Source organism: Phodopus roborovskii, unplaced genomic scaffold (assembly GCF_943737965.1).
Source record: "Phodopus roborovskii unplaced genomic scaffold, PHOROB, whole genome shotgun sequence".
Lineage (NCBI taxonomy): Eukaryota > Metazoa > Chordata > Mammalia > Rodentia > Cricetidae > Phodopus > Phodopus roborovskii.
Genome location: NW_026126433.1, coordinates 36,681,424 through 36,705,891, shown reverse-complemented (window position 1 = coordinate 36,705,891; position 24,468 = coordinate 36,681,424). Strand labels below are relative to the sequence as shown.

The 24,468-nt window shown below is 43.5% G+C and overlaps 1 protein-coding gene across 1 annotated transcript in view; it reads right to left on the bottom strand.

Annotated features, from left to right (window-relative positions):
- Nucleotides 1-2,818: 2,818 nt before the first annotated feature.
- Adcy10 (adenylate cyclase 10) overlaps nt 2,819-24,468 on the bottom strand; it is a 66,032-nt gene continuing 44,382 nt past the window's right edge. The window contains exons 20-33 of the mRNA XM_051186179.1: nt 22,047-22,325; nt 21,518-21,805; nt 19,647-19,713; nt 19,176-19,407; nt 17,634-17,741; nt 16,954-17,129; nt 14,736-14,889; nt 12,499-12,703; nt 12,323-12,419; nt 10,806-10,921; nt 8,628-8,745; nt 7,149-7,344; nt 5,272-5,460; nt 2,819-3,015 (exon numbers count right to left, since the gene is read on the bottom strand). Coding sequence (XP_051042136.1) covers nt 2,854-3,015; nt 5,272-5,460; nt 7,149-7,344; nt 8,628-8,745; nt 10,806-10,921; nt 12,323-12,419; nt 12,499-12,703; nt 14,736-14,889; nt 16,954-17,129; nt 17,634-17,741; nt 19,176-19,407; nt 19,647-19,713; nt 21,518-21,805; nt 22,047-22,325 — 2,387 coding nt within the window. The 3' untranslated portion in view covers nt 2,819-2,853. The remainder of the gene's footprint in view (nt 3,016-5,271; nt 5,461-7,148; nt 7,345-8,627; nt 8,746-10,805; nt 10,922-12,322; nt 12,420-12,498; nt 12,704-14,735; nt 14,890-16,953; nt 17,130-17,633; nt 17,742-19,175; nt 19,408-19,646; nt 19,714-21,517; nt 21,806-22,046; nt 22,326-24,468) is intronic.

Here is a 24,468-nt window from a genome sequence, read left to right as displayed (position 1 = left end):
TTCCCTTGTCCTCTGTATCTGGTCACTAGAGTACCCTTACTGAAAAGCCCACCTCTGATTTCAGTGTCTTCTGTCTCCTGTGATCTGTCCCACAGAAAACACCCTTGACCTAAATTCCAGTCCCTTCTCTTTTGCAGGCCACCCTCATTCTGATTTGCATCATGATGTACCTCTCAGTCTTTATCTTGGCCCAGATCTCTTCCAGTCCTGAGAGTGGTGAAATGTGGGCAGCCTCAGGCTAGGGATCCACCTCAATCGTAGGACACCTGCTTTGCCTTTGCATTCTGTATAGAACCCCAGTAGCTCATATAAAAACCATAGGCTTCCTAAAGCAGAAATGTGGTCCACATACTTCCTCAGACATCACATCATCCTGAAACTCCTATTTTGGGTGGTGTTGGTGGGTCCTAGCCCCTAAGCCAAATGACCCACAAGGCTGGGATGATGTTCACTTGCTCTCCTCTGCTCAGTGGGTCTCCTCCAGACCAGCTGGGAGGACCTAGTGCTCCAGACCTCCAAAACAACTCCAGGACCAAATGCTGTGCCTGCAAGGGCCTTCTCCTGCCTGACTCCGACCTCCTCTCAGCTAGCTTTCACCAGCCTTCTAAAAGCCACAGCATAGTGTGCACCAGGCTTCCCAAATTGCTCTGCATTTAAACCGCCTGTTTGCTCCCTGGACAGAATTCTGAGTGCTTAACCAGCACCAACACATACAGCTAGCCACCTTATGAGAGGCCTTAAGCAGATGCTATTATCCCCATTTTATAAAGCAGGAAACTGAGACACAAAGACCTTTCATCCAAGGGCACAAACTCAGTAATTGGATGGGGTTCAGTGAGTTTTATGTCAGTGAGGTTTATGTCAGGAAGCATGGGTTGGACTGTTTCTTGCTCATCACTCTATCCCTGGTATAGGCTGGCTAATATACTGATGTTAAATAATACCTGTCAATCTCCTTGAGGTCATCTAGTTCACTATCTCAATTAACAATAGGTTCCTAAGGCTTCTATAAGAAAGAGCAAAATCAAATGTTCTTTATACAACCATTAGTTGTATTAGTTGACAGCTTCTGAACACCAATTATATGTCTAGCTCTGGACTTAATGCTAGACAGTGAAGACAGCACCTTTGCCCTACAGAAGTGCAGAGCATGTGAGGTTCAAGGGCGAGTGGGAAAAAATATCAAACAAAACCTTCAAAAGGTTGTTGCATCTCTCTTCGATGTTCCTAAAGTCATCGTGGATGATCTGTGTCATCCTGAAAATAATTCTGTATATGCTACTCCAGAGAATTGCTGGGTGTTTCCTGTAGGTAGTAGAGGCTGCAGGTCAGAGACAAGGGCTTGGAGCCCTGCTGGAAAAGGTTCCTAAGGCTACAGCAGAATCCAGTGCTGCCATCTGCTGGCCATGGAACTGTGTTCCCAGGCCATGCCTAGCCCGTATTTGGCTCCAGAATAAGCCATCTCCTACCCCTTTTGAAGTGAGACCCTTTTTAACCTTCTCTAACTTATTTGTTCCTCCTGTGTATTGAAATGTGGAAACTACAGCAAAACAGAGTGCTTGTGGCAGGGGCTAGTGTCAGAGCCCTGTGGTCTCACGTCCTAGCTTGGCTCCCTTCCCAGGACGCCAGTTTGCCAGGCTCTGTGGCTAACCTTGTGAGACCACGGGGGTCTGTCCCACCTCCTCTGTGATATCCCATTATATTATATTATATTATATTATATTATATTATATTATATTATATTATCAGGAGAAAAGATGCACAGTCTTGCCTTTATATCTGGGAAATAAAGATGGATACTACTGTGAATTGAGTGTTTTTGCCATGTTTACAAACTTGGAGCATGTAAGATATATCCACATCAAAATTACTGTTTCCACTTGAAGCATTTATTTATGCAGATTCGAGGTGCTGGTGGGGCATCACCATGGCTCTGGAAGCTGCACTTGGGCTTTGCAAACTGTATTTTTTCTAATCCTGCCAGTTGAGACCATCACAGGAATTTGATATTTGCAGTATTGTGCTACCTCCAAGCCACTGAGCAAACTGAGGTTGATTCCTGGAACCACGTACAGGTGGAATGACAGAACCAACTCCATAACATTTCTTCTGCCCCCTGGCATGGTGTGTGTGTGTGTGTGTGTGTGTGCAACACAAGACATCACGTTATCTTGATATCAGCATTTCTGATTCTGAGGCAGTGTAATGGGGAAAACTGAGGGCAGGAAGATTCCTAACCCTTCTGAAGGCTGGAAACACCTCCCAAGTGAGGCCAACTAAAACCAGCTCTCCTTCTGGCAAAAGCCAGTGTCCAGACGTGACCTGTGCTTATTGTGCTACTAAACCCCAACCCCCGATGGGTAAAGTTAAGGTGCTGATGAAAGGCATAACACTGTATGTAGAACTGTGTATCAACAAGGTATGTGGAAAAGCCCAAATCCTTTGTGCACACCTGCCCTTGGAGCTACTAAACTTTCTTGCTTGTGCCCAAGTTCCTACTGGGTAGAAGAGCACTAGCCCTTAATGAGCTCTGCTTATGATGGGACTTGCAAGCCGTTGTCAATCCCTCGCACAGGGAGGGACACCTGAGCTCCCCCAGCCTGTGATACCAATTTGATTGGATTTTCATGGGCTGAGAAGGCAAAGGCAGCTGTGTAAAATTAAAGTGAGTCAGGTGCTGACCCGTGCCGACCCATGCTGACCCATGCTGACCTGCTAGGAAGAAGGAATCTGGGTGTCTGGTTCCAGGTCTTGACCTGGAGGAGCTGGCTATGGAGAAAAGACAATAATGGATCATGGCAAAAAAAGAAAAAAATGGTTCTTACTGCAATCTTTGTTCTTGTTCATGAATTATTAGAAAGGATTGTCCAGGATATTAACTTTCATCAGGAATTTGTTCTTTTGAACATCCTGAAGGGGTACGCTGCCTGATACGATTTTATCCCATGACGGAAGACTCAAGACGGTCTGGAGCCACTGATCTCCTATGAACTCAGAGGCTGAGTACCACCATTCCTGAAAGGAAAGAGAACAAAGGCTTAGTCAGTGCTCTTGCATGTGGAAGACCGACCAAATTCGGACCAGATTCCAGAAACGGTCATGTGTCCTGAGCATGTTTGTTTTGAGACAGGGTCTCACTGTACAGCCTTGGCTGGGCTAACCTTGAACATAGGCTGACTCTCCTGCCTCTGTGTCCGTAGAGCTGCAATTATAAAGTTGTACAGCCACACACGTGGCTCTGGCTCCTTTGAGCTTTCAAGAACACAGGATTCCATAGGCAAAAATGATCTTGTTTTTCTTACCTTTTTGGCTTTTTGAGACAGGGTTTCTCTGTGTAGCCCCAGCTGTCCTGGAACTCACTCTGTAAACCAGGCTGGCTTCAAAGTCAGAGATCTGCCTGCCTCTGCCTCCTGAGTGCTGGGATTAAAGGTGTGCACCACCACTGCCTGGCTTCTTTTTTCTTTTGCTTTGTTTCTCTTACCTCTTATTTTTTCTGAGATGGTTCCATGTAACCAAAGCTGGCCTTGAATTCTCCAAGTAGATGAGGAATGACCTTGCACTCCTGATCCTCCTGGCTCCACCTCCCAAGTATTATAGGCATGCGTTAACATGCACGATTGACAAAAATGATTTTTGTTGTCCAAATTACTAGAACTCTGACGAATCTTCAGATATGCTCACATCATTGCACATGTGGTCATTTGTTTTACAGTACTGTGCTGGGTGCTGAGCCTGAGTTTGACATTTGAAGTATTCTCATATGGACAGCCATGGAAGCAAAAGGAAAGTGGAAGGAGCCACAGAGATGGGGAGAGACCATGCTAAGGGGGTTTGCAGGAGGGAAATGTCTGAAAGGTAAGAAGAAGCACATAGCCCTGAGCTCTGGGTATAGACCCTCTTTGGGTGAGATCTGTGATGATTTCTTTGGTTGAAATGCATGCATATTCCCCACAACCTACATGTTGGAGCCCAACCCCTAAGGTGATGGCAGTGAAAGTCAGGGTGATCGGGTTTTGAGGGCTTTAGGATTTATGTTCTTACAAAAGAGCATGAAGGAACAAATTCCCCCCTTTCATTCTTTGGACAGGCAAAAAGGAGGGAGACTAGAAAGACAGGGAAAATTAAGAGAACACCAGAAAGGAAGGGGTCGCTCACTCTAGAGCAGTGGTTCACAGCTGGAGGTGGAATTCCCTTTTTGGGAATCCAATGACCCTTTCACAGGGGTCACATGACCTTCAGACATTTATATATGACTCATAACTAGCAAAATTACAGTTATGCAATAGCAATGAAATAATTTTATGGTTGGGGTCACCACAACATGAGAGACTGTATTAAATGGCGGAGGCATTAGGAAGGGCAGGAACCACGGCTCTAGACTGTGGCTGAAGTTAAGAATACCTGCTCAATTAACAAAATGAGCCATGAAGTTCCCTGCATAGAGGCAAGGTTCCTCTCCCATGCAAGCATCTTAAATAAGAATATTAAAATAGTAACCATTCATGCTGAAGCCCCACAATGAACTTCAAATATGGCTTTGTTCCTTTCCTAGCTGTAAACCTGTAGGTTTCTGGAAATCTCAGAAAAAAAGATCATAAGCGTCATTTGCAGTTTTAAAAAAAATAGTTAGCTTCCTTGTGCTGTCCTTGTGACAGGTGGTATCATACAATCCAACACAGCTATCTCCAGGAACCACCTTTGTACAATGCAATTTCAGGGACCACCAGAATCATGCACTGTATGATTCTCTCTTGAAAAGCTCACAGTAAGTTGTGTGTGTGTGTGTGTGTGGGATCATTGTTGTAAAGCACTGTTAATGCCCATGCTTAAGCCTATGTTTAAGCCTCTTCTTGACACACCCAACTGTACTTCTATTTATGGACTTAGCCTCAAATTATTTTCAGCAGCAATGTCAAGAATCCCAGCTTCCACTGAGTGGAGATCTCTGTAGGGAATTCTTCAGGCAACAGGTGGCAGAGTGGGGCTGTGTCTCTGGCTCCTGCTCCTTCTGCCACTGATGGTAGCGCAGACAGAGGCACCATCAATGAGGAGATCATCCCCATCAAATATTGAATTCTAGTCTTAGACCTGCAAGCCTGTAAAACTGTGGGCAGTAAACTTCTTGTGGGCCCAAGTGAACTAAGACAATGACTGTCCATGCCTCCTAAGAAAACAACTGAGAAGTGGTTTCTGTTGCTCCCTCAGATGGGTGAGCACCCCCATATACACAACCCCAACACACACTGTGGCCTGGTGGCTGATGGTGCATACCTTGCTCATGCTCAGCCAGCATTTCTCTAGCAAGTTCCCTTGTGTCTCAGAAAGCTCCAAGGCTGTGTTCAAGAAGAAGTCACAACTGTGCCCGTCGCCCATTAGTATGCAGACATAAGCCATCAGATGGTAAAGTCTTGGGTAGAAGACGGGGCCAGTGGTATTTTGAGCCACAAGGTTCTCTAAGGCCTAGAGAAGACAAACAACAAATATAACCAGGGGCTGGAGATATAGATGGCTCAGATGTGAAGTGCTTGTCAAAATAAGTTCAATCCCCAGAACCCACATCTAAAAAGCATGGCAATAGCCATGGGTGTGGTGGCACAAACCTCTCCCCAGCACTTGGGAGACAGAGTCTAAAGGATCTCTGTCAATTTGAGGTCAGCCTGGTCTATGTAGCAAGTTCCAGGATGGCTGGGGCTACATAGAGAGATCCTGTACCAAATATGTAGGTAGGTAGGTAGGTAGATGATAGAAGGAAAGAAGGGATGAAGGAAGGAGAGAGAGAGAATAAATAAAGGAAGGAAGGAAGGAAGAGAAAAAAAGAAGGAAGGAAGGAAAGCCTGGCATGGTGTCACAAGCTTAAAATCCTAGCCTACTATTGAGGTCTAGTCCCACAGCTTCCCCAGGAACCATACATCACTGGAAATATCTCATACTGTACCCATGGTTTTGCTTGACTCATGAGAATGAGCCAGTGTCCCCTACGTTTTTGGGAAGGAACTCCAAGTAAGTTCATAAAATATTGTAGACCTCCCTAATCTGACTTTTGACCGTAGACATTTGGAATATACCATAGATCTGTAGTATCTCTGGGTGTGATAGTTTAGGAATCAATGTGATCTGAACTCAGTCACATGGAGAGATGTGGGGTATCAGCAACCGAGAAGATTGTCTATCCTAAAGTAAATCACTCCAAGAAACTGGACACTAAAGATCTCAGATGGAGAAATTTGTCATGAATATCTGAGCTTCTTAACTCAAGCTCAGAAAGCAGAACTTAAATAGGGCCTGTGGGATGGGCCCAGTGAGCAAACGGCACTCATCACCAGGAAACCTGAGTTCCACACCTGGGGAGCCATAGTAGAAGGAAAGAACTGATTTCAAGTTGTCCTCTGGCCTCCAAGGGCTATTGTACCATGAGAAAGCTCCCCTCCCTCCCCCCCCTACACACATCAAATGTAAAAGCAGCTTAAATAAAAGGATTATAGGCTGAGAACATGGCTGGACTAAGTAAGCATCAGTTCCCACACAAAGGGCTGTCTTGAAATCTTAGTTTGGAGGAGGGTTGACCTCTATGGTCAGTGAAGGAGTCACATGTGAAATCCCTTAAAAACAAACAAAACAGTAATATGCAAAACAATGTAATGGTGGGAAGTCAGTCAGTGATAGTCTATTTGACAGCAAATTTCAACAAATGAAAATATATGTGTAAAGACAACAAGTAGTGGTATCATAGTATATAAAAAGTACAGTCTCTAAATAGAGTAGTTACAACTTGTGGGGGTTTTTAATTTAAAATTTTACTACATTTATTGTGTAAGTGTGAGAACGTGTGTGTGTGTGTCTGTGTGTGCACTCACATGTGTTACAACATATATGCAGAGGTCAAAGAATGACTTTCAGGAGCTGGTTCCCTACATCCTCCATGTAGGTCTCATGGATCAAATTCTGGTCATCAGGTTGGGCAGCAACTATCTTTACTTGCTGAGCCATCTCTTTGCCCTCCCTCCCCCCTTACTAACTTTGTAGGAGGATTGTCTTGAAAAAATTTTTTAGCATGAATATGTGCAGATTCTGTAATGAGAGGACAGTTAGCCAGGAGGTAGATCCACTAGAGGACAGATTTGTGCTAGAAAGCAAGGAACAGGCCTCACCTTGAGGAGCTCAACACCACTGTCCTGTGCATTCTCGACCTGCTCTTCTATTTGCTTCTGAAGGTGGAGAGCCTGCCCTTCCATGTACCTAGAGATTCCTTCATAGTAAAGAACTGTTGGGGTTCTTCGTGTCACCAGAGTTTTAGCTCTATTGGAAAACTTGTAGAAGTTGTCCCATTCCTGAAGTCTGGCATACCTGCACCACCAGGGAAGAAATGAAAATCAATATGGCTCTCTAGATGAGCTAGTTTCCTGAGCTATCTCTGTCTGGATGTCAACTTTCAGTACTTTGGCCCTCTGCCTGCCTCTTGTCTGACACAGAAGAATGGCAATTGATGAAGATCTGGTAAAGGGTAGAATCGGATGACTCTGGAGGAACAGAGCCCTCGAGAGCACACATGGCCACCAACCTGTTAATGTTCCTTAGGCTCTAGGAAGCGAGACAGATCACACACTTGGGACTTGAAGATGCTGCCCCAGTTGCAAAGAGAGGTAGGCCAAGCAGTACTCAGTGTGGCCTGAGGAAGGGCCAGTATCCCTGCAGATTCCCAGGTCTGACTTGGTTAGTTGGTGATTTTGGGAGAGACTGAGACAAGCACAGCTCAGTGCCTGTGTCATCTCCATTGTAAGAACCAGCAAAGCTGACAGAGAATATGGCATTGAGCTTCTTTGCCATGGAACAGAAAGAGGCTTGCCTTGATGGGGAAACCCAAAGTTTCTAGACCCTTCCATTGCAGAGTTAATTGGGTCTAATGCTGGAGCTTTAGTGTTTTTCCCTGCAGATAACCCATATTACCCAACGTCACTACCTCAAACTAATGTTTTTTTTTTTTCCCCATCTGTTTGGATCTGGGCAGGCATATGTGGGCAAGTGGTGTTATTTCTTCATGTGTCCCCACCATAACACTCCTTAGAAATGGGTAGAATTGCCCTTCAATAGCCCCTCAGTGCCAGGATGCCCCAGCCCACAGATACTCAAATTCACAAATGTTCAAACTCTTGACATAAAATGGTGCAGCATTTGAAAACCCCCATGCACATCTTCCTGCATCATCAATGGGTTGCTGATAACACCACCCGCAATGTTACCCTGTGTCAACAGTTGTTACACCTATTGTTTAAGGAATAATGACTAGGAAGCAGTCTCCACATGTTTGGGACAGTTGTAACTCTTCCCCCTGTCCCATAGCTTCCCTCTCAGGCTCACGGAATCCCCTGCTGCAAAACTCCTGGCCACCAGAACTGTCTGTGCAGCAAGCTTTGCCTTGCTGCACCATTGAGACAGTGAGACAGAACTACTTTTCCGTCGTTGGCTAAAGGCTTCTAGAGGATCCTTCAGGAGGCTTTCTCCATAAATATTCCCAGGTACCTTTAAGCTGTCTTAGATGTGAATTATGAATACGTTTTTCTTTCTTTTAAAGAATTTCACTGAACTCTTCTTTCACTTTAGAAATGAGCAGGTATGTAGCATATTGTTACCAGACAGCTATGCAGGAGTAAAGTCCCAGGAGGAGTCCACTCTGAAACTTGAGGATTCTGTTGTCTTCGTTATGGTGTATGAATTCCAAGCATTCTTCAAATGTTCTGTAAATGAAGCCTGGAAAAGATAGAAACAGAGTGACCTTACAGCGGTAGCCTGGTGTGGGGGGTGCGTGTAGGGTCTTTCTGGTCTTTAATTCCCCAGTAGACTTCCCCAGTGCAGAGAACATAGGATCTGGTCACTTTAGGTATTCAAAGGGTCTTGTGGGTTGCAGCAATCACATTGCTGTGTTTACTGAATCCCAGCTATATTATGGATTCTTATGAATACACAGCCCGATTCCATAGAAGAGACCACACTCAACTACTACAAGAAGTACTGGCAGACCAGGAATCCTCAACTTGATTTCACCATAGGTGCTTGATTGGTGGCTTGATTGGTGTGTCTCCACTTTGTCAATCATGTGTGGAGAACCAACCCCTAATTGGTCTCTGGTTTACGTGAGGACTACCTAACTCAATACTATTTCGAGGTTGTTGGGAAAGAACTTGTTTTTCCAGATCACTGTGATTGAGAGTTCCTGGAAATAAGATGTTCACAGAGGCTGACTGACTGATAGAACTTTATCGATAAAGAGAAGTTGGTAGCTTGCAGGTCCAGAGACTGAACGTAATTTATCTTGGACTATCTTTAGCACCTTGCCCACTTCTGTGTTGGACCCAACAATCTGTGACTGACATATAAAAACCTTCTATAACGTTCTTAACTTAGCAGACCACTAGCTTCTACCAACTTAAACCTTAAAGTTGAGAGTGTCATCAGACAACATCTGAGGCCTATAGCTAAGATTTGCCCACTTTCCCATAATGGGAAAGTTCCCATCTGATGTTCCCACCTATATATTTGAAAAGCATCTTGACTCTCCTTGTAATATTATTTTAGAGTTCAAGGAACTGGCTCCGTGTTGGAACATGGAATTGCGTTCCTGGGCTATCATTGCATTCCTTGGCTCCAAAATAGATTCTTTCTTATCCTCCTTGAGGTGAGAGCTGTGTTTTGTGTAGACATTACCAACCACTACTAATGCCTGTAACTGAACTGTTGTTTTCAACAGGCCAACCATTGTAGGCATATCAAAGCTTTCACATAGCATTGTCATTGACAATGTTCATGCTCAGGAATCATGTAACCAAGTTACAAAAGAAGGCCTCATAAAGCTTTAAATAATTTATGATTTTGTGTTGGGCCATGTATGTGCTGCTTAGTTTTCTGTCAACTTGACATAAGCTAGAATCATCTAGGAAGAGGGAACCTCAACTGAGGACATGCCTCCATCAGTCCTATAGGCACTGATGTGGAAGGATCCAGCCCAGTGTGGTAGGTGGTCTAAGGTTGTATAAGAAAACAGGCTAAGCAAGCCAAAGGAACAGGCCAATGAGCAGCACCCCTCCATGGTCTCTGCTTTAGTTACTGCCTCTAGGTTCCTACTTTTGAGTTCCTGCCCTGACTTCCCCTGATAATAGATTGTAACCTCTAAGGTGAAATACATCCTGTTCTCTCTAAGTTATTATTGATCATGGTGTTTTATCACAGTAACAAATACCAAATAAGGACAGGCACTCATAGCTATGTAGCCTGCAGGCCATGTGTTGGACATGTTTTTCAACATGAAGTCTTAAGTAAATCCTGCAAATATTAAATACTCCTAGTAAAAGGTATATTGTAAAAACAATTCTAGTGACTACCTCATTCAGAAATTGACCTCATAGCTCAGACCTACAAGCTTCTTCCAGATTGTATTATCCTTTGTCACCGTTCTCCTCCCCTCACCCCCAAGCATGCCTCTCCCACACCTTTAAGACAGAGTCTCACTATTAGCCCTGGCTGCCCTGGAATTCACTATGAAGACCAGGCTGGTCTTGAACTCTCAGAGATCTGCCTGCCATTCCCTCTCAAGTGTTGTGATTAAAGATGTGCACCATTATGCCCAGCATTCACTACTCCTTTTCAGTTCTGGTGATTCCTAAATAGCTCCTTGAATCACATCACCAGGTTTTTCTTCATTCCTGAATACTAGCTAGGTGGCACCAAAGCCCTGGGAACTGCCTCATCATTCCAGCATGGGTATCCTCCCCAATTTCTTTTAATCCTGAAGCCAGAATAAGTTCCATGCTTACCAGAATAAAGCATGATGTCCAAACAGACAAAATAGAAAAACGCCTTGCTGAAGATGTGCTCTTCTGTTACAGAAAGGTCCCACAACCATCCTAGTACTTGGACCAAATGCTTGTACCTGTGGAACAGAATGGGTGGTGGGATTAAAAAAGCAGAACAAAGGATAGAGTTGGGTCCTGGTCTAGGTAGTCTTGGTGATGAACAGTAATTCAGAAAAGAAATACAACTCTTTTTGTTTGTTTGCTTTTGTTATTTGAGACAGAGGTTTCTCTGTAGCTTTGGAGCCCGTCCTGGAACTCGCTCTATAGACAAGGCTGGCCTCAAACTCATAGAGATCCACCTGTTTCTGCCTCCTGAGTGCTGGGATTAGAGGCTGCCTCACTACAAATACAACTCCTAAAACAGACTTCAGCTGGGGTGTGTGTGTGTGACACACACCTTTAATCCCAGTACTCGAGAAAAAGAAGCAGGTGGATCTTCTCTATGAGTTCAAGGCCAGCCTGATCTACAGATTGAGTTCCAAACAGCACAGAGAAACTCTGTCTCAAACAAACAAAAAAACAGACTTCAAACCTTCCCTTTTTTAGAACTAGAATTTAAGTCTCCAACTGGATCCCCCAAACTGTTCTTTTAGGGTTCCTCCATACCAGGGGGACTAGCATCAGGCCAAATTGGCCAGGATCTTCAAGTCTTTGTTGCTGTTCTTTGGGCATGCACAGTGCTTTTCTAATTTCCTGGTACCTGGCAGGGATGCAGGCCTAACTCCCATAATAGGTGTGATGGATTACCCTTCTGTCCCTGGTTAGAGCAGCTAGATCAGAACTGATGAACACAGAACTCCACTAAAAGAATTAACAGGAGCCAGGTGTGGTGGAACACACATTTAATCCCAGCACTCAGGAGGCAGAGGCAGATTGATCTCTATGACCTCAAGGTCGGCTTGGTCTACAGAATGAGTTCCAGGACAGCCAAGGCTACACAGAGAAACCCCGTCTCAATAAAACAAAACAAAAAATTAACAGGGGAAAAATAAGTAGTATCAATAGTTAAAAGATGACAGTTATCAGTTACATTATCTTACTATGAACTGCACTTCCTTTCCTATGCTATGGTCAGGGTGAAATAAGCCATAACCCCCAAACAGCTTCCTGTTCTATTTAGCTTTAATTGCCAACCCAATAATCTAGAGTCATCTGGGACGAAAGCTTCCTGATTGAGGGATTACCTAGATCATATTGACCTGTAGGCATGTCTGTGAGGGACTGTCTTGATTATTAATTGAAGCTGGAGGGTCCCGCCTACTGGGGAGGCATCATCTTTGTTCTAAAAGCTAGCTAATCCTGGACTGGAGAGGGGAAAAGAGTGCAAGCCAGCAACAAGCCGTGGTTTCTGTTCAGGTTCCTGCTTGAGTTCCTGCCCTGAATCTCCTCAGTGATGAACTGTGACCTGGCTGGAATAAACACCAGCATCCCCTCTGCTTGGGGCAGGGTTCTATCACAGCAACAGGAAGGACAAATACCTGCTTTTCAAGAAGAGAGATTTACTCAGTCTGCAGAGAACCATATGGTATTTGTTGGGATTCCGGAGAAGTGACCACATCCTATGGGCTCGGGAGCCTGAGAAGAAAGCAATCATGGTGTGTTTGGGAGTTGTTACATGTAACTTTATGCCCTTTCTTGCCTAGCTAGCGTTTACCTAACTCAATGGCCAAGTCCAGATGACCCATTAAGAACTTCATATGGCCCAGTGTGTCAGCCACATGAGCCATGATTTCGATGGCCTCGCCTTTCATGGGGAGGTTCAGGAGGTGCTCCACCACCAGGATTTCATATTTGAACCACAAGCCCTGGAATCCAGCCAAATGTTGGTACAGTGAATAGTCCAGAAAAGCCTTGATGATCTATAAGGGTAGCAACAGAGAGAGGAGGGGCGAGACTGAGGAAGAATTCCAAGGTGAAAGAATCAGTGCCTACCACTGAACTGCGGCTAGTCATTGGGCCAATGCCACGGACTTAGGTGCAGTAGTCAAACTAGGTGTCTGCCACCTACTTACTGGGTCTTCCAGGATAGTCTTCACTTGTATACAGTCTTTCAATGAAATACAAACATTTTATTTCATATAAAATAGTTTACATATGAGGATAAATGGCTATACAGCACAAAACTGAGCAGGTGCAATCAAGTCTACACAGTAAGTTATGTTAAGGTTGAGGGAGCACTTGAGAGAGAATAATTATCCTTTCTTATGCATTGCTTTTGTAAAGCATAAGAAATGTTGTAATGGTTTGGTTAGTTTGATAAAGTAAGGACTAATTTAAAACATAATCAGAAACTTGAGAAGTTGCTTACTCTGTAATCAAACCTTTAAAATAAAAAAGTTGCCTCAGAATACAAATGCTTAGAGAAAAGCAAGGACAAAAGAATTCCTTCTGAAGAATCAGCTTATACACACACACACATACACACACAAACAAACACACACACACGCATATACACAGGTACACACTCATATATGTGCACTCACAAATGCATACATAATACATACAAAAGTCATTTTATAAACTGCTTTGAAAAATACAGAGGGATCTGGAATTGACATGTAAAACAAGCTTGTTTCAAATTTAAATAAAAAGAGAGAGAAAGAAAAATACGGACAGGAGACTAGAGTAATAATAGAATAATAAAGATTTCATGTAGGGATGTGATTGTACAGGGGAAGTTTTTTAGAGTTTTTTTTTTCCAGGGGAACTTTTCTTCCTGGAATCCCTCAAATTCTGTCAAAGGCGAGTCTCTAGATATTTGTTAAATCACAAAGTACTACTCCTAGTGTGAACATGCAAAATGCTACCATAAAGGAAACCTGGTCATACATGGTGTTGGACAATGAAAATTCTACAGCAGCAACAGTCTCTGACTCCTTGTATGTGTACCAAAAGAACAGTGTCTGATTGTTTCATATTGTGGGGCTAATATAAAGCTCAGAGGTTGTGTGGCTTGCCTGTGTGGCTTGCTGGTGGTCACACTGAGGATGGGTGTGGTCCAGAAGCCCCGCTCTGGGCTCTCATCTACTGTTATCTTAGACTGTCCATGGCTTGATTGCATCTTTTGAAAGAGAACTAACTATCTTTTTACATTTAGCTTCTTCAGCTCTCACTCTCTGAGTATACTACTGAGTTCTCCAGAAAATGACATAAACATTTATTATCCAAGTAGGCCTTGTGGCACAAACCTGTAATTCCAATACTCAAGATACTGCAAGCTAGGGGCCATCCTGGGCTATAGAGTAAGGCCTATCTCAAATGAACAAACATGAATCTTCTTCAAACAAAGTAAGACACACAAGCCAGGCATGGAAGTGCACGCCTTTAATCCCAGCATTTGGGAGGCAGAGGTAGGCAAATCTCTGTAAGTTCAAGGCCAGCCTGGTCTACAGAGCTAGCTCCAGGACAACCAGGGCTATACAGGGAAACTCTGTCTCAAATAAACAAAACAAAATAAGACAAAAAAAAAAAAAAGAGAAAAACAAACAAACAAACACCACAGTGAATCTATAAAAAATTAAGATTTTTATAAAAATACAATGTACACTTCTCATTGTATTTTGTGCTGTTGTTTTTAATGCAAACATTATGTTGACCTGCACTTTACCACTGCTGTTTTTAAGAATTTTAAGGTTTTCTCACTTTGTGTCCTATAATATCTATTCCAACCCACAAAAGTAACAGCTGTTTGACTCTTTAATGATTTCTGACTGTGTCATCATCTGGAGCCAAAATGTTTGTAAGCTGCTGGCAGAGAGGCTCCCATTACAGCTGTGTGATTTTCAGTTCCCATTGTTTTTTTTTTTTTTTTTTTTTTTTTTCTTTTTTGGCTAGGAGGTTTGTTGTTTTCTGAATGAGATTCAGCAGTTTCAAGGACAGCTGCAAACATACCTGGAAATCATGTTGTGTTTCCAGGGAGGAATTCAATTGCATCATCGCTGCCAGGCGGCCATAATACTTGTAGTGGAAAAAGAAATTAAAGCTATAGATCTTCCACAGCAAGGAGAAGCAGGAGGCTTGCAGGTAAAGTTGTGCCAGTTTCTTCCTGTCACAAGGATGGCAGATGGAGGTTTGGTAACCATCGGGTTCACGTGCCCTCTGTAGTTCTTCATAGAGCCCTTACCCAAATTGAAGGCCTGACCCATGACTGGAGATCATGATCATTTTTGTGAAGCACTTAAGTAGGTTACATTGGATTAACTGTCTGAATCTCACCTTCTGTGTAAACTGGGGTAAAGTCATCCCCTCCTTTCCTGTCGACGCAAATGTGGTGAGTGGCATCCATGTACCTTTAACCAGCTTCACTTAATTAATGATACTTGACAAGAGCAAGTTTTTGTTTGTTTGTTTGTTTTATCTAAACTGTTATGGGGTGGGGGAGATGGCTCAGCTATCAAGAGTACTTGTTGAGGACCCAGGACCAACCTAAACACAAATGCAGGGGACCTGACACCCTAGTCTGACTCTAGTGAACACCAGACATGCACATGGTACACAGGCATACATGTAGGAAAAATATTCATGCAGATGAAAGTAAGTAAATTTAAAAAAAGAAAAAAGTAAAAAGACAGCCCCATGTCATCACAAAATAGATTGCATGGTCTCCATTCTATAAGGAAGAAAACGTGCTTCGTAAAATTGAAGCAGGTTAGTTCCAAATACTCAGGTGTTATCCTGCCTCTGTTTCCAAAGTGCCAAGATTGTAGGCCGGTGCTACCAGCTCCATTATTATTTTCTTTCTAAATATTCATTTTGTTTATTTGCTTATTTTATATGTTTTATAGGCACATATGATATCCCACACCTATACAAATGCATCCAAGTATGTCAGATCCCTCAGATCTGGAGTTGCAAGCATTCTTGGGGTGCATGGTACAATGGTTTGAATGAGAATGTCCCTCACAGGCACTGGCATTGTACCTGGGCTCCAGTTAGTTGGGATGTGACCTTCCTGGAGGAAGTATTCTGCTGGGAGCTGGCTTTGGTGCCAAATTGAGTTCACTCTGTTTGTTGCTTATGGTTCCAAATGTGAGCTCTTAGCTGTTCCTTCCATCATACCTCATGCCTACTGCTATGCTTATCAATACATGGCTTATTATGTGTGTACTGGGGTCCAAACTCTGGCCTTTATGATTGTTCAGCAAGCATCTTAACTGCTGAGACACCTTTCAGCCCTTCAATCATTTTTTATAGTTCATTTATAGATCAAATTTTAGCTACGTTTTAAATTAATGACCACCCATCCTTAATGTGACCCTTATTAAATTCATAGAAGAGCAGGAAAGTTTGTCCTTTGGTGGATGTCCTCAAGGTCTGCTAGTTTTGTTTGAGGTAAGAGTAATATTTAGTATCTTCGGAATGCATGGAAGGAGGGCTTGTAGCTGGGAGTCTAAGAAACACAGCACTGGTTCTCATATCTCATTCTGGATCCATAGGCGAGGCACTGTATGAGTAAGGAGAACTGGTGCTCACTTTGTGTGCTATTTGAATGTAGTGGCCCCCATAAGCTCATAGGGAGTGGCACTATTAGGAGGTGTGATTTTGTTGGAGTAGGTGTGGCTTTGTTGGAGAAAGTGTGTCACTGTGGAGGCAGGCTTTGAGGTCTCATATAGGCTTAAACCAAGCCTAGTGCCTCAGTTCACTTCCTGTCACCCGTGGGTCAAGATGTAGGATTCTCAGTTCTTTATCCAGCACAGTGTCTGCCTGCACATCACCATGTCACACCATGATGATAATGGACCGAACCTCTGAAAATATAAGCCACCTCAATGAAATGTTTTTCCTTTATAAGAGTTGCCATGGCCATGGTGTCTCTTCACAGCAATAGAAACCCTAACTAAGACATTTCCTTTATATAAAGGAATCCTCTGTTTTATCACCCGAATTCTTTGACAAAAGCTACTTGTGAAGTGCTCTGGGCACCCTGGCCCTGGCCATCAAGCCCTTACCATATCTTCTGCTACCCCACTCTTCAAGCAATCAGACCAAACAGCAGTGTTTGATCTACTGGAGCACCAGGCTGTGAGGACAAATGTATACTGGACAGAAGCTGTCCTCATCTGGGAACAGGAAGTGAGACCCTCGGCTTTTCCCCAGCTCCTTCCCTTACCCTGGCATCGAGCCCTCCTGAGGATGCTGGTTCATTAAGTGGGAGAGTTTGTTCTTTTCAACATGTGTTTGGAAAAACAGGCTGATTAAGTTGGAAGGAAACACTTGGTTGAGAAGTTTCAATGCCTTTCTCAGCATTTTCTTGGCGAGTACCATCTGCCCCATATTAAAACAGACCTAAAGGGAGTTGGGAAGGGAGAGAGGAAAAACATTCTTTTTCAGACATAGTCAGTGTGCTCTAGACTTAGTCAGTATGTTCCAATAGTAAATTTGGAGGAATACTTATCTAAAAAGCTGAACTGTGACCCAGGAACAAAATCTTCACGTGTTTTGACATAATATTAAAAATAAATGTTTATTGGATGCCTGCACAAGGAAGGCTAAAGAGTAGGGTTTGGCACTGAGCTGTGTATCATATAAGGGAACATTTACTCATCCATGTGCACTGTTAGAAAGACATTTCATAAAGATGTCAGCCTACTTGGTAGGAATGATATCAAGTTACAGCAAGAAAGTCAAGAAGCTTGGGGTTCTAGAATCTTGGGCAGGGATGTCTCATCCACTGTGGCAGTGGATGAGAAGGGAGGTATAGAATATATACAGATGACTTCTACTCCTTCTGTGGACCGTCTTGGGACTCCGACATAAAATAAAAACTTTATGCCTTCAATGGTGCCTTACCTGAGCTTTGAGACTATAAAATGTGGCATATTCAAAGGTCAGACTCGAAGAATTTTCATTCATCAGCATTTTCAACAGCCTTTCTCCCTCGCACAGATATATGTATGCCTGCAACCAACCAGCAGAGAAAACAGAAGTGTTGGCTGTAACAGAAGGGTCACTTGCCTGAGATGCTTCTGAAGCAAGGGAAGCAGGAGCCACTTCAGGTCCCAGGGCATCCCTGTGCCTGGTCGCACTGCTTATACTGGGCCTCTAAACTAAACAGAAGCTGGGTGGGTATTTTAATTTCATGTCTACCTGAATTTAGCAATTACCTCTTTTCGTTTCATTATATGCATGTAATTACCTCAGTTCTAGGGACATGTTGCCATGGAAACACAGTTTTCCAGTTTTCCTAGGGAAGTGTTATCTATTGCTCTGGTGGTCTCAAGTTTGTCTGTGTGAAGGTTTAGCCAAACTGCATGGAGACAAAAGTGGGTGTGCCTCTGAGGGCTGCAGGACTAAAATCAAATTCACATTAGCCAAGAAACTATAGACATTCTGTACTCTAAAGTACTGTTGGACAGTAAGGCATAAGCTACTGGGGTGTTACTTAGGAGGACTGTGATGGAAATGAAACATTTATACTAAGAGTGAACCCAAATCATTTACATATAAGTCCATTTTCCTCTCTCTGGGGTAGACAATTTAAAAGTGGCAATTTTTCATTAATTAATGAAAGATTTGCTTTGTAGCCTAGGCTAATATTGAACTTACTATGTAGTTTAGGCTGACTTCAAGCCTCAGCTTCGAAAGTATACCGCCATGCCTGGTTTGGTTGCAGTACTATAAGTAATCAATTATTAACTTCTTTTCAAGATGGAGTCTTGTGTATCTTAGGTAGCCATGAACTTGCCATATAGCTGACTCTCCTGACCACCCTGTGTCTACCTCCCAAGTGCAGGCATCACAGGCGCGTGCCACCATGCCAGGCATGATGATTGCAGTAGTTTGAATAGGAATGGCTCCCAGAGACTCATACTTGGTCATTAGGGAGTGGCACTATTAGGAGGCCTTATTGGAGTAGGTGTGGACTTGTTGGAGGAAGTGTCACTGGAGGTGGGCTTTGGAATTTCACAAGCTTAAGCCAGACCCAGTGGCTCTTTTCCTGCTAAGGATCTGGGTGTAGAACTCGCAGCTCCTTCTTGAGCACCATAAGTCTGCCTGTGGGCTACCATGCTTCCCATCATGATGACAATGGACTAAACTTCTGAACCTGTAAGCAAGCCCCCAGTTCAATGTTTTCCTTTATAAGAATTGCTGTGGCCATGGTGTCTCTTCACAGCAATAGAATATTGACTAAGACAAGGATGGTACTTGAAATTGCTCTAACTCTTTTCTCAATCTGAGGTCATCTCCCTTCTTAGCGATGTGATTTCTCCAAGGAAAGGGCTGCTGGCAGGGATCAATATGAGGCAATACAAAAGCACACAGGAGCTGGACTCTGGCTCTGTGTCTAAGTCTTAGGGGTGGAAGAAGAGGAAGTGTAGGACAACAGCTTACTTTATAGTTGTCACCCAGGATGAGATAAGCAGATGCAACTTCCAGGAAGTAGTATAGGGCTTTGTTGTTTTCTTCTAAGGCTACAAAATGTTGGGCCAGTGGCAAGAGGACAATCTGGAGCAGCTCCTCACACTGACATGATTCCAGAGGGATGATATCATCCCCAGACGACCTCATCTTTATGATAACGTTGTCAAAGAAATGTAATATTATTTCCCCTGTTTCTGAATCACTGTTTAAATATGAGAATAAGTAGATCATCAGTAAATTATAGACATGGCACAGATTTTGATATGAAATTATCTTGGAAGACTAACAAAATCCAGTGTTGCTCTCATTGGCCAGATACACCATGCAGCTGCTACCAGTTTCTCTATGTACCTAAGAGGCCTAAAGGGCTGACCCAGAAGTGACCCAAGAGTGATTTCATGACAATTGCTTTTATCTCCTAAAAACTACATATGTGCATACCTGAGATTCTCAGGGAATTTGTATTTCTTAGGGAGCTCTGATTTAGCAAAGATGACTTCCTCTTCAGCTAGAAAATAATTGAGCAAATGAGACATCTGCCATCCACCAAAGACTCTTATTCCTTTTACCCAGCAAGTAACCATATTTCCCAGTCCATCACTACCCCCACCCCCAGGCACCTCAGCTTAGAAAAAGCCATGTGGTTCTTTTCTCAGGTAGAATCAGATTGGAAGGGACGGGTGTCACTTCTGAAGTGGATGGGTTTCTACCCTGTTCTTTCCTTAGACAGCAAAGCAAGTAGTTCTGAACAGCCAAAGGAAAGCAAAACATCAGCTAGGAGGAACCCGAGTCTGCAGCTGTCTGCCAGGCCACTTGTCAAAATTTCAGAAGCTTATTACAAAGGCAGGTAAATAAAGTCTCATTCCACTATGCTGACTTGCTGAAATGCTGGTTTGTTACAGCTGATAACATCATCCTGACCCATTTAACACACACTAATTAAAACTGCAATTTAACAATCACAAAGTAACATTAATGTGTAGTAAAGAAATAGAAATTTAAGTTCATATACAATACACACACACACACACACACAGGTTGTTTTGTTTTGTTTGAGATGGGGTGGGGCTCATGTAGCCCAGGCTGGCCTTGAACTCAATTCATAGTAGTCAAGAATAACCTTTAACTTCTCCTCCTACTGCCTTTACCTTCAAGAATTAGATTTGTGGTAGTGTAGTGCTAAGATTCAAACTCAGGGTTTTGTTTGTATATACTAGACAAGCACTCTGCCTGCATGGGCCAGGAAATACGGATACTCTTATGAAGTACTCCAAAGGCTAACTAAAGAAGATAAAGTCTTGAATTAAACACCGTCTGTCTAATGAGATTTTAGTAGGTTAGAAAGTCCCAAGAGGAGAAGAAAGACTCCTAAGAGAGAAAGCAACCTATCTCAGAGTATTTGCCAGTGGCAGGGGGAGGCTGCAGCCTAGCTCCTTGGGCTCCAAGGCTCACAGCTAAGAAATCTAACTTCAGAGATTTGTTTTGCTTTGTTTTGTTGGAGACAGAATTTTACTATATAACCCAGGCTGTCTTTGCGCTCTGTAGCCCAGGCTGGCTCCCTGTTCTCCAGCCTCTTGCCTCAGCCTCCACACACCTGAAGAGATCTTTTAGTTCATAGGAATGCAATTTGAAGAGTCTGTGCTCTTGTCCTTATATCCTGACTCAAAGTGTAACCATCAACCTGCACGCAGAGCTTTGCCATGGTTCTTAGCACTGTCCTGACACCATACTTGCCCTGGTGGCATGAATCCTACCACTGATGAACCAGCCATCTTCTGTGTGCCTAAGCCCTTGGAAGACTTGACTCTAAGACTCTAAACTTAAAGACGGACCTTCTTCTTTTACACTATTTACTTGTGTGAGTGGACATACGTGCCACATGGTGTCAAAAATGCCATGTGCATATTTCTGCTTACACCCATAGCGCTGCTCTCAGCCTTGGTCAGGGGAGCTTCCGGTTGCAGTAGGTGGTGATTAATGTAGAGACTCAAACTGGATAAAGTCCTGAGAAGAAGTGACTGTGCAGTGTTCAGCCCTGAACAGGACACCCCACTGGATTCCATCCCCTGCTGTGAGACATTTTGACTTCAGCTCAGCTGCCCTTCCTTTGCCAGGGCTGTGCACGGAAGTCACAGTGAGATGGACTGTACTCTGCCAGGTGCATTGCCAGCTCCTCCCTGCCCTGTGAGCCTACCACACAGCTTGTGTCCCAAACCCTGGGGGACCAGAAGGCTTTAAGCTCCTATGTAGATTTGAATCTCTAAGGCTTCCCAGCAAGAGTTGGGATTGGTTAGAAGTGAAGTAAATTTTACTTTTATATCCTTGAGACTTGGTCATCTTCTTGACGGTATCCATATCCAAAGTGTTGAGGCGAATGTCCACTATGAAGTGGTGGTAAGGAATGAAGTCCCTATTCCTGCAGTGGTTGCATCGATGGGCAGCTTCCTCCAAAAAACGGGCACATTTCAAATGCAAGACTTTCTTCTGGTCCTTAAGCCACAGTTCATAGGCTGTTTTCTGCATTATAGGTCTGCAGAAGCGAAGGATGTGGCACTCCATCACCTCTCCTTCCATTTCCCGGAGCTCCTCATCACCGTGACCTAGAAGGACAAGGAAGGGCTCTTCAGCCAGGCAGCTGCTCCTTCCTAGCACACATCAATCAGTTCTTTAATTTTAGCATTATTTTTTTTTTTTTTTTTTTGTGGTACTGGGAGTTGAACCTAGGGCATTGTGCATGCTATGCTAGTATTCTATCTTTCCCTACATCTCCAGTCCTCTTAGCCCTTTCATCTAGACATGCCTCTAACCAAGGGAGAAAGAGGTTTTCCAGGTGCTACTCACCTAATCCATCGATGGGATTCAGGGACATAGAGCGATAATGCACCTCAAGTGAGGTCACATTTTGCTTTAGGGCTAGTTGAAGATCTTTGCTACTCCGGAAGCAATCAAAAATATTTGATTTCACCAGGGTAGCCAGGGCCTTGATCATGGTCTTCATGTTCCAGCAGGGGAGAATCTCAAACAACAGCTCTGTGGTGAAATTTAGGCCAATGATGGCAGCACATCTCACCAGCATCTGATGGGAAAGGCTCATGCTGTCCAGCTGAACCAGAGAGACTTCTGTGGGTAGGAAGCCACACAATGGGGCACTAGTTATCTACCATTATCAGATCCATTCTAGAGGTAGACAACTGTCCAGTGCTACAAGTCTTGTGTGTAGAAACCTAAGCCAAGCCAAAAGAAGTTAGCTGCTTAGTACCCAATTCATAGCCCTCATGCTGGGAATATACAAGATGCAGTTTCTATGGTCTATTTTTTTTACATGAATAAGACAGATTTTAGGGTATCTGATTTAGTGTTAAAGGGTGACAAATGTGTATGAGGTGAAGGAACAAGAGGTCATAGTAGTCAGGTCTCCCATTCCTATGCTTTGAAGACTTCTCCAGCCACCTTTCTCTCTCTGTCTTCACTGGCCTCTTCTTTTCCCTGAACCTGTTCAGTTAAGCCCAAGGCTCTCCTTCCTATCTATTGAAGGGATTCACTTATGCTAGTGACACACATTATCATCTCTATTGCATTAGCAAGGGTCAAAGAGCCCAGAGTGCTAGTCCCAACTCTTCATCTAAACCTGAATTTCATAGTTCATGTGTTCCTAGTCTTTTGATTTATTTTGTGTGTGCGTGTGTGCGTGCATGTGTGTGCATGTGCGTGTATGTGTGTGTGTGTGTGTGTGTGTCTGTGTCTGTGTATCTGTGTGTGTATGTGTTCTGGGGCCTGAACCAGGGCCCCCAAGAATGCTCAACAACTTGCTCTACCACTGAGCTACATCCCTAGCCCCTTTTTAGACACTTTGTAAAAAGATTTCTTTTTTACTTATGTGTGTGAGACTATATCAGGAAATGTTCACTGTGTGCACTGGAGTCCAGAAGACAGTGTCAGACCAGCAGGAACTGGAATCACAGGAGCTATAAGCCACCATGGCGGTGCTGTAAATGGAACCCAGGTCTTTGGCAAGAGCAGCAAGCACTCTCAACCATGGAATCATCTTTCTAGCCCCCCTTTGGACATTTTATATCCATTAGAGACAAAATTTGAAGTTCTCAGTGTGTCCACACTGCACAGGTAGATGGTAGTTGAAAGTATGTTAAGACACCTTCACACTTCAGGAGACTTCAGTGATGGAAACAATTACTTGTTGCAGACACAGACTCCAAGTGTCCGCAGGCCATCCTTCTGAAGATTTAAAATTACATCTGGACAGCATAGATTGGAGGCTACAAAACAGATTCAAACTCATTGTCCTTGACTGTAACAATACATCTTGAACACAAGCTTGCTCTTTGTCATTTCTTTCTCATCAACTTTGATGTTAGAAAATGTCTATGTTAGATTTTTCTTCCTTATGATTGGTTTCAGCTTTACTGACAATGTATTACACTCCATTCTCTGTGTATGTATATATGTGTGAATATATCTTGCCATGCTTAACGTGCTTGTTTGTGTATGTGCACTTAAAAGCCAGAAGTCCACATTGAGAGCCACCCTCAATCACACTTCCCCTTATTTATTTGCTTACATTTTGTTTGATTTTTGAGACAGGGTTTCTCTGTGCAACTTTAGCTGTCCTGGAACTCACTCTGTAGACCAGGCTGGCCACTTGGAGATTTGACTGCCTCTGCCTCCCAATTGCTGGGATTAAAGAAGTGTATCATCACCACACAGCTCATTTTATTTATTTTTAGAGATTTGCTTATTATTTATGTGTATGTATTTGCTCTCAGAATCCAGAAAAGGGTCAGATCCCCTGATGCGAGAGCCACAGGCAGTTGTGAGCCAACCAGTGGGTTCCAGGAACTGAACTTGGGTCTTCTGGATGTGCAGCAATCACTTTTAATCTCTGAGTTATCTCTTCTGTCCCATTTTTTTTTTTTTTTTTTTTGAGACAGGGTCTCTCTATGTAGCCCTGCGGTCCTAGAGTTCACTATGTAGGCCAAGTTGGCATCAGATTCACAGAGATGCTCTGGCCTCTGTCTCCCAAGTGCTGCATTAAAGGTGTACACCACCATACTCATCTTATTTTTTGAGAGGGGTCTGTGGTAATTTGAATGAGAATGGCTCTCATAGGCTCATATGTTGGTCTCCTCTTGGTAGAACTGCTTGGGAAGGATTAGGAGGCGTGGCCTTTGTTGGAGGAGGTGTGTCACTGGGGGTGGGCTTTGAGGTTTCAAAAGCCCACACCATTCCTAGGTAGCTCTTTCTGTCT